Source organism: Prionailurus bengalensis, chromosome B3 (assembly GCF_016509475.1).
Source record: "Prionailurus bengalensis isolate Pbe53 chromosome B3, Fcat_Pben_1.1_paternal_pri, whole genome shotgun sequence".
In the NCBI taxonomy this organism is placed as follows: domain Eukaryota; kingdom Metazoa; phylum Chordata; class Mammalia; order Carnivora; family Felidae; genus Prionailurus; species Prionailurus bengalensis.
In genome coordinates this window covers 100,976,712-100,987,450 of record NC_057355.1, presented here as the reverse complement: position 1 = coordinate 100,987,450, position 10,739 = coordinate 100,976,712, and the positions used below count along the sequence as shown (strand labels likewise).

The window sequence follows — 10,739 nt, the reverse complement described above, 5'->3', positions numbered from 1 at the left end:
ATGTTTTCAAGTTTTATCCATAGTACCATGTATACATGGTATTTGAATTTTATTCCTTTTTAAGGCTGAATAATATTGCATTGTTATGCATCTGCATTTCATTTATCCATTCTCTTGATTCACTTTTGGGTTATTCCTGTCTTTTGGCTATTGTGCATAATGCTGTTTGGGATATGGGTGCACAAGTATCTGTTTGCATTCCTTTTTTTTTTTTTTCTTGGGTAACAGTATTTATTTATTTGAAATACTCTGCAGCTCATTTTATTTCTTTTATTTTATTTTAATTTTTTAATTTACATCCAAATTAGTTGGCATATAGTGCAACAATGATTTCGGGAGTAGATTCCTTTTTTTTTTTTTTTTTAAATTTTTTTTTTTCAACGTTTTTTATTTATTTTGGGGACAGAGAGAGACAGAGCATGAACGGGGGAGGGGCAGAGAGAGAGGGAGACACAGAATCGGAAACAGGCTCCAGGCTCCGAGCCGTCAGCCCAGAGCCCGACGCGGGGCTCGAACTCCCGGACCGCGAGATCGTGACCTGGCTGAAGTCGGACGCTCAACCGACTGCGCCACCCAGGCGCCCCATGGGAGTAGATTCCTTAATGCCTCTTACCCATTTAGCCCATCCCCCCTCCCACAATCCCTCCAGTAACCCTCTGTTTGTTCTCCATGTTTAAGAGTCTGTTATGTTTTGCCCCCCTCCCTGTCTTTATATTATTTTTGCTTCCCTTCTCTTGTGTTCAACTGTTCTGTGTCTTAAAGTCCTCATATGAGTGAAGTCATATATTTGTCTTTGACTGACTATGTTTGCATTCCTAATTTCAGTTCTTTTGGGGATGCACCCAAGATTAGAATTGCTGGATCATTTAGTAAATCTGTGTTTAATTTTTTGAGGAACACCATGCCTTCTGCCACAGTAGCTGTACCATTTTACATCCCACCAGCAATGTACAAGGCTTCCAATTTCTCCATATCCTCACTAATACTTGCCATTTTCTATTTTCTGGATAATAGCCATCCTAATGGGTGTGAAGTCATGCTATATTTTTGAGTGGTTTATTTTTATATTTGCAAATAAAATATTGCTGTATAACCTATCTGGCATATGGAATTAAAGCAAATGTAAAATATTATTTATGGGTCTTTTATCATTAGATAATTAAGAATCATGTTTTTTAGTATATTCTCAGACAAAACTTTTTGAAAATGGATGGATTAACTTGTGAAACCATTTCTGTTACGATAATATCATTAAAGTGATATTGTCAATTTAAATGTTTTGTTTTATTTCCTAAAGTTCTAGTGTTTATATTTAGTAATAGGAAACATTAGTTGGGGAAATTCAAGTTTACCAATAACTTATTTATATGGCTTATTAAGCATGCTCAAAATATGGTAGACACTTAATAAAGGCATTTAATTGCACTTACACATTAAATGGGCTATATTAACATTGGTCAGAAAAAGCAACTGGTTTTAGTTACTGAAAATTTGAGTCTTTTTTTAAGCAATTTTTAAAAACACTTTATTTTTTTATTTTATTTTATTTTTCATCTTTATTTTTTGAGAGAGAGCGCAAGAGAGTGCACAAGTGGAGGGGGCAAAGGGAGAAAATCTCAAGCAGAGTCTGCACTCAGAGCAGAGCCCAACACAGGACTCAACCGGTTAAGTGTCTGACCCTTGATTTCAGCTCAGGTCACCTGAACTCAGGTCACCTGAGCTGAAATCAAGGGTCAGACGCTTAACCAACTGTGCCGCTCAGATGCCTCCTAAACAATTCTGTTTAAAAATAATCTCAGGGGCGCCTGGGTGGCGCAGTCGGTTAAGCGTCCGACTTCAGCCAGGTCACGATCTCGTGGTCCGTGAGTTCGAGCCCCGCGTCAGGCTCTGGGCTGATGGCTCAGAGGCTGGAGCCTGTTTCCGATTCTGTGTCTCCCTCTCTCTCTGCCCCTCCGCCGTTCATGCTCTGTCTCTCTCTGTCCCAAAAATAAATAAAACGTTTGAAAAAAAAAATTTTTTTAAATAAAAATAATCTCAAACATTGGGGTACAAGTGCCCCTATGCATGGAAAAAGCCTAAATGTCCATTAATTGATGAATGGATAAAGAAATTGTGGTTTATATACGCAATGGAGTAGTACGTGGCAATGAGAAAGAATGAAATATGGCCCTTTGTAGCAACGTAGATGGAACTGGAGAGTGTGATGCTAAGTGAAATAAGTCAGGCAGAGAAAGACAGATACCATATGGTTTCGCTCTTATGTGGATCCTGAGAAACTTAACAGAAACCCATGGGGGAGGGGAAGGAAAAAAAAAAAAAAAAAAGAGGTTAGAGTGGGAGAGAGCCAAAGCATAAGAGACTCTTAAAAACTGAGAACAAAGTGAGGGTTGATGGGGGGGTGGGAGGGAGGGAAGGTGATGGGCATTGAAGAGGGCATCTTTTGCGATGAGCACTGGGTGTTGTATGGAAACCAATTTGACAATAAAGTTCATATATTAAAAATAAATAAATAAAAATAAAAATAATCTCAAAGCAGCACCTGGTTGGCTCAGTTGGAAGAGCATGCAACTCTTGATCCTGGGGTCATGAGTTCATGCCCCACATTAGGTGTAGAGATTACTTTAAATAAATAAATAAGGTAAACTTAAATAAATAAATAAAAATAATCTCATAAATCATAGAAACTTAATTTTTTTTTCAGAAGATAGACTAAATGTCATACAAAAGCATTTTTTTTCTTTTTCAGGATGAAGTTCCTGATGGAATTAAATCAGCAAGCTACAAGGTATGTACATACACTTACTAATGTGTCTAGTATCTTAACAAAAATCTCATAAGACTCATTTCCCCTGCCAGGCATGACCCTACTTCTCTGTTGTCCTTCGCAGTAAAACCCATTAGGAGTCATTTATACTCAATGGCTCTAATTCCTTATTTTTTCTTTTGTTCAGCCTTTTATTATAGAAAACATGAGAGATAAATAAAGAGCTTCAGCAGTTAGTGTATGGCCAATCTTGTTTCATCTGTACCTTGCACTCCATTTTCCCAATTATTTTTAAAGCCATTCACAGAAAAATCGCTCTGTTTACAAAAGTTTCATAGACATTTTTAAGATTAAAAAATACTTAAAAAAATATAACCACTGTCAGGGTTCAGATTTCTCTACTTGTTTCATAATAATTTGTTTGTTTGAAACAGGATTCAAACATATTTCACACATTGCGTTTGGTTCCTGTGTCTCTTAGGTCTCTTTCTCTCTCTTTTGTTTTTTCATAAATTAAAAAAAAATATTTATTTATTTATTTTGAGAGAGAGAGAGAGAGTGCGAGCTGGGGAGGAGCAGAGAGAGAGGGAGAGAGAGAATCCCAAGCAGGCTCCGTGCTCAGTGTGGAGCCCAATGTGAGGCTTGATCCTACGACCCTGGGATCATGACCTGAGCCGAAATCGAGAGTCAGACACTTAACTGACTGAGCTACCCAGGCACCTCCCAATCTCTTTTTTAAATAGTATTGATTTTAAAAGTATTTTTACCTTTATAAATAAAAGTATTGATTTTATAATACTTTTAGATTTACAGAAAAATTGTGATGATAATATAGTTCCCATATACCCCATTCCAGTTTCATCTATAATTAACATCTTACATTATTATGATCCATTTGTTATAATTAATGAATCAGTATTGATATCACTCAAGTCCATACTTTGTTCAGATTTCTACCTAATGTCCTTTTTCTGTCCAGGATCCCATCTAGGATACCGCATTATATTTAATAGTCATGTTTCCTTAGGCTTCTCATAGCTGTGACAGGTTCTCAAACTTTCCTTGTTTTTGATAAGGTGTTTAGAGAAATACTTGTCAGGTATTTTGTAGAATGTCCATAAATTGGGATTTGTCTGATGTTTTTGTCATGATTACACTGGGGTTATGTGTTTTGGGGAGGAAGACTACAGAGTTAAAGTGCCATTTTCATCACATCACATCAAGGGTACATAGTATCAACATGACTTATTACTGTTAATGTTAACCTTGATCACCTGACTGACATAATTTTTGTCAGGTTTTCTCCACTATAGATTTACTATTTTCCACCCTTTCCACACTGCATTCTTTGGAGGGAGCTCACTGTGCACAGCTCAGACTTCAGGAGGGCTCTGTCTTCTTAAGGATATAAATTGGAATTTTCAGTATGGGAGATTTATATCTCCCTCCATTTACTTATTTTTTCAATCATGTATTTATATCATGAGATGTTTATTTTGTACTTTGGATTATAATCAGGTATGACTTTATTTTACTGTTCAGATCATTCTGTTCTGGCCATTGGGAGCTGTTTCAGTTGTTCCTGTGTCCCTTTAACATACTCCCATCATTGTGGTTTTTCTCTTTTTTCAGCGCTTCCTTATTTTCTGGTACTACTTATATGTTTCTGTCTCTTAAATGTCTTTCAATCCATGTCCATTCCTCTCCCTCTTTTTTGGTATTAAGGCTTTTCAGATTCATTTTCTGATATACATTGATTAGAGTTGCTGTGTACTTACTATTACATCATATCAGAAGACACATAACGTCTGGTTTTCTTTTTTTATGATGTTAAGATCTATCATTGGGTTCATTATGTATCCGTTAGAAAGTTACCCACTAGCTTTTTACCTGAAAGTTTCATTAGCCACTTTGATGATTATTACTTGTTGCATTCTTTCATTAGGGGTTTGAAAATGTTGATATTCTAATTATATCATCCTTTTTTTTTTTTTTTGAATAATTTTTTGTCAAGACAGCTAACATATAGTGTATATATAGAGTGTAGTCTTGGCTTCGGGAGTAGATTCTTGTGATTCATTACTTACCGCACCCACTGTTCATCCCAGCAAGTGCCCTCCTCGATGCCCATCACTCATTTTCCCTGCCCCCCCAAACCCCCACCCCCCATTAACTCTCAGTTTGTTTTCTGTATTTAAGAGTCAATTATGGTTTGCCTCCCTCCCTATCTATTTGTAACTTATTTTTCCTTCCCTTCCCCTTTGGTCTTCTGTTAAGTTTCTCAAATTCCACATATGACTGAAAACATATTTTTATCATTCTTTCCATACTTCTTATCTGTTTTTATTCTATAAAACCATTTCTTGTCAACTATTTGGATGCCCTGAAATACAGTTTATGCAGGGCACACAGTATAAATGCTTTATTCTTTTATTTTGCTTACCAGTTTTCAGAATAATTATGAGTGTGGTGCTCTAGCATCTCCAGAGATGACCAATATGATTTTTATTTATTTTTTTTATTTAAAAAAAAAAAAATTTTTTTTTCAACGTTTATTTATTTTTGGGACAGAGAGAGACAGAGCATGAACGGGGGAGGGGCAGAGAGAGAGGGAGACACAGTATTGGAAACAGGCTCCAGGCTCTGAGCCATCAGCCCAGAGCCCGACGCGGGGCTCGAACTCACGGACCGCGAGATCGTGACCTGGCTGAAGTCGGACGCTTAACCGACTGCGCCACCCAGGCGCCCCATATGATTTTTATTTTTAAGTGTTATTATGAACTTCAGAGTTTTGACATATTTAATGTACTGGACTCTTTTGTAGTCATTTTTTATTATTCCTTTTGATGCTTGAGTTTTTCCATCTTTGGTCACTAGATGCTCCTTCAAGTAAGTGACCATAGCCTTTGAGATGATCTCAGTAGTCTTAGTAGACTTTTTTCCCCCCTTTTTTAAATGTTTATTTATTTATTTAGAGAGAGAGAAAGAGGGAAAGAGGGCAGGTGTGGGGCAGAGAGAGAGAGAGACAGAGGGAAAGAGGGCAGGTGTGGGGCAGAGAGAGAGAGAGACAGAGAGAGAAAGAGAGAGAATCCCAAGCAGACTCCACACTTAGAGCCCAAACCAGACCCCAGATTTCACGAACAGTGAGATATGACCTGAGCCAAAATCAAGAATCGGTTGCTTAACCAATTGAGCCACCCCAGGCGCCCCTAGAATTTTTGCTTTCTATTATGAAAAGATCTTCTAGGCTTATTTTGCATTTTTCTCACTCTGAGCTTGGAGTTAACCTTTTTTCTATTAACGTTTTTTTCTAAATAGTCCTGGTTCTTTTAGTGGGAAATGGTGTTTAGAGATTATAATCTGGTTCCTAGGGGTGCTAAATGTTACTGGGTTATTATTGTCTATTTTGGTATTTAGGTCTATTGTCCTATTTTGGTAGGAAAAATTCAATTTGTGATTACAAAGCTTTAAAATATATCCAGAATCTTAACAATCTTTATTGCTACTGCTGTATTTAAAGATGTCATCATTTTTGCCTGGATTATTGTAGTAACCTCTTAAATGGTCTGCCTACTCTACCCTCCTTGCATCTGTATAGCCTCTTCTAAAGACAGCAGCCAGAGTGATTTTTTTTTTTTTTTTTAAGAATTCAGATAGTATCTCTCCTCTGTTTAAAATTCTCCCATGTGTTCCATCTCTCTTGGAGTAAAATCCAAAGCACTTAGAGAGTAACAAGAGTACATCAAGGGACCATATGCCAAGGTTTGCCTGAGGCAGGACTGGTTTATGCCTGTTGTTCTGGCATCCTGTATGATGGTTTTCAAATGTTTATTTTTGAGAGAGGGAGGGAGAGAGAGAAAGACAACGTGAGTGGGGGCGGGGCAGAGAGAGAGAGAGAGAAGAAGACAGAGGATCTGAAGCAGGCTCTAGGCTCTGTGCTGATAGCAGAGAGCCCCATGCGAAGCTTGAACTCAAACTGTGAGTTCATGACCTGAGCCGAAGTCAGACGCTTAACTGACTGAGCTACCCAGGTGCCCCAGCATCCTGAATGATTTATCATTTGTCTTGAGTTTTAAACTTTTTAAACAAAATATTAATAGTTGCATTAAAACAAGTTAAGGTAGGGGCGCCTGGGTGGCTCAGTTGGTCAAGCGTCCAACTTCAGCTCAGGTCATGATCTCATGGCTCGTGGGTTCAAGCCCTGCGTCAGGCTCTGTGCTGACAGCTCGGAGCCTGGAGCCTGCTTCATGTTCTGTGTCTCCCTCTCTGCCCCTCCCCCGATCATGCTGTCTCTCTCTGTCTTTCAGAAATAAACATTAAAAAAAAAATTAAAATAAGTTAAGATCGATTTAATTGACCAAATACTTTGTATTTCTAGTTTCCTTTGTTGTCTCCTCTGAGATGTATGTACACTAAAGAGTTCTTACTTTAATATCAAGTTGACCAATAATAATTTGTGCCTCTTTTCCTGACCTTCCCTAAATGTAAATAAATGATTTTTCAAGGACAGTATACAGGGTGATAAAATACCTGCTGATAAAACAATTCCAGGCAGACACAATTCTGGGGGCAACTAAGTCCTTACAGTCTTGGGAAGTGGAGGGAACAGCATCGACATTCTGCCCTGCTGGTCTCTCGGAGTTATCAGCCAATTGTGCTGTGTCCTGATATATCCTAAGCTGCCAGGCTGCCATTTGACTTGTCAGTGGGAAACCTGGCAAATTATAGGTCAGGTTTATTTAAAATATATATGGGAAATAGTGGGTGAGCAATCCTGCATAGAGAGAGTAGTCTTCCACTTCCTATAGTGGTTTTATATTTTTTTTGTAAAGTGCATATCGACAACTTATAATTATTTTACTATTTAGTAATCAAAAATTTTACAATGAATCCTTTTGGCTGAAATAACTAGAAAGAAATAAAGAAGTACATGCTTAAGGAAGAAGTATTAAATTTCGATTTCTCACCACAGTTGATGATGATATATAACTTGCACAAAAGGTCATCATTTACCATCCACAAGGGGCATAGAAATATCTGTGATCACATAAACACCAGAACACACAAATCTACTGACAAAGCCAAAGCACCTACTTTGTAAATTACTAGTTGTAAATTACTCGTTATGTCTAAAAATAATAACTTAACATGTGCAGCTATAGTGGTGCATTTACATATCATTCTGGTATATGTGGTTTTTCATGTAGACTAAATTATTGTTCTGAATTAAAATTTTTAATATGTATGTTACTGTGAAAATTTTTATATATCCAGCAAAGCCGAAGGAATTTTCGTGTGAACACTCATACCCATCACCTGGATTTGTATCATTAACATTATTGTAAACTTACGTTTCTCACATATGTATCTGTCTATCCTTCTAGTTATCCATTAAAAAAATCTTATTTTTTAGATGCATTTCAAAGTAAATTGCAAGCATCAGTACACATTACCCTAAATATGTCATCGTCTCTCTCTCTCTCTCTCTCTCTCTCTCTCTCTCTCTGTATATATGTATATAACACACATGTATATACATGCCACCCAACTAGAAGTATATCATTAGAGTCTAATGTTTGCTTTAATTTTTATAAAATTAACATGGTGAGATGCACAAATTTTAAGTGTACATTTGCTAAATGCATATACCTGTGTAATTTAGGCTTCTATTATAATATAGAACATTACCATTACCTAGAAAGTTCCTTGGTACTCTGTGCTAGTCAATTTCTATGTTTTCCCTTAGGGGCAATCACTATTCTGCACTTTTTCACCATAGATTCTAAAGTAATTTCACTCATTTTTTTCTTTAAAGATTTTATTTTTAAGTAATTTCTACACCCAATATGGGGCTTGAACCCACAACCCCAAGATCAAGAGTCACATGTTCTACCAACTGAGCCAGCCAGGCACCCCAATTTTGCTCATTTTTTATTCCATGTTTTCTTGTTCACATAAAAAGAATAAAGTCATAGCTGTTAATGTGTTGGCTCCAATGGCAGAACTTTGCACATAGTTAAATGATGCTATAGTCAGCTATTTCAAACAGAAAATCATTTAATTCAAAAGACTAATTTTTTGATGGACTCAGAACTTTTGGGAGTTCATTAAAAAAATTTTTTTTAGGGGCGCCTGGGTGGCGCAGTCGGTTGAGCGTCCGACTTCAGCCAGGTCACGATCTTGCCGTCCGTGGGTTCGAGCCCCGCGTCGGGCTCTGGGCTGATGGCTCAGAGCCTGGAGCCTGTTTCTGATTCTGTGTCTCCCTCTCTCTCTGCCCCTCCCCTGTTCATGCTCTGTCTCTCTCTGTCCCAAAAATAAATAAACGTTGAAAAAAAAATTAAAAAAAAAAAATTTTTTTTTAATGTTAATTCATTTTTGGAGAGAGAGACAGAGCATTAACAAGAGGGGCAGAGAGAGAGGGAGACACAGAATCCGAAGCAGGCTCCAGGCTCTGAGCTGTCAGCACAGAGCCTGACACAGGGCTTGAACTCATGTACCATGAGATCATGACCTGAGCCTAAAGTTCGATGCTCAACTGAGCCACCCAGGTGCCCCAGGGAAGAGTCTCTTATGGATGGAATTCTTGTTTTTGGGGTGCCTGGGTGGCTTAGTTTGTTAAGTGTCTGACTCTTGGTTTCAGCTCAGGTTGTGATCTTGGGGTCTGTGAAATTGAGCCCCAGGTTTGTTTCCACACTGACAGCACAGAGCTCGCCTGGGATTCTCTCTCTCTCCCCCTCCCTGCTGTTTCAAATCCTCTGTCCCCCTCTCTCTCTGCCACTCGCCCGCTTGTGTGTGCTCGTGCTCAAAATAAAAAAACATGAAAAATTTAAAAAAAGAAACTCTTGTTTTGTTTTTAATTGGATAAATTCATATTCCTACTTGAAATGGGTGCCTCTGTTCATTTTTTATGTATTTTTAACTTTTTATCTTAAGCTAATTAACAGCTTATAGAAAATTTGCAGTATTAATAAAAGACATTTTGTGTACTTTACAGATTCACTAATTTTTAATATTTTGCCTCATTTGTGTTATCTTGTTTTTTCTATATGCATATTCTTATTTTCTGAACCATCCAAGAGTACATTGAATACATATCCCTTCACCCCTTAATACTTAATTGCATAAAAAGAATTTTATTTTTGAAAAGTGTTCAAATTGAGCTGTCTTACAAATCAACGAATGTAAAGAAACAAAGTCGTTATTCAGTAAACAAATATTTCAAAAACGTATCATTTCAGTTATTTTAGGGTTCCCTTTTATCCTTGGAAGTATCATAGACTGGGCAGTCGTTTGCATGGTCATCCTAAGCAATAAGGGTGTAGTAGGCACCCAATAAATATTTGCTGATTGAATTTGTGACTTCTTCCAGTATGCCTTTCATCTCTGTGGTGGTGATGACTAGTGTGTTGTGAAATCTTATGATCCACATTCACTTTTCCCTGTGCCACGTACACTCCCAGCAGAATAGTGTGTGTGCGTGTGTGTGTGTGTGTGTGTGTGAGTGTGAGTGTGTGTGTGTGACTTAAATATTGAGAAGAAATGTGGTTGTTACAGAATGTATTTTAAAGACCTGAAGATACAAGAATACTTTTTATAAGACGTAGGCTCCAGGGCATATGTAGAATCATATTTAGAGTTGAGACAAACCTACACCCACATCATCTGGTCTAACCACTTATTTATGGACGAGAAAACTGGTGCTTGCAATTAAGCCATTAGAACAGTGGGAGGTTGCCTTGCCCATTGTTCCTTCTACCTCAGAGATTTTCTTCGTGAACAGCTTGTAATGAGTTATCAGAACTATATTCTTTATTTTGTGACCATCATAGTAAATGTTTTCATCAACAAAAGCAAGAGGCAGAGCCTTTTATTTATTTATTTTTTTTAGCTTCAGGGGAAATGAGGGCTTAATTTTTTTCAGGTTTTTTTTTTTTTTTTTTTTTTTTTTTAAGAGAGATCACAGGTTGTGGGGGGG

At 37.4% G+C, this 10,739-nt stretch overlaps 1 protein-coding gene across 2 annotated transcripts in view; it reads left to right on the top strand.

Moving 5' to 3' along the window:
* The window catches only part of ERO1A (endoplasmic reticulum oxidoreductase 1 alpha), a 49,185-nt gene that overhangs the window by 12,511 nt on the left and 25,935 nt on the right, over positions 1 to 10,739 (top strand). For both annotated transcript variants that reach the window (XM_043556164.1, XM_043556163.1), the window contains exon 4: positions 2,747 to 2,785. In XM_043556164.1, the coding sequence (XP_043412099.1) occupies positions 2,747 to 2,785 (39 nt within the window). The remainder of the gene's footprint in view (positions 1 to 2,746; positions 2,786 to 10,739) is intronic.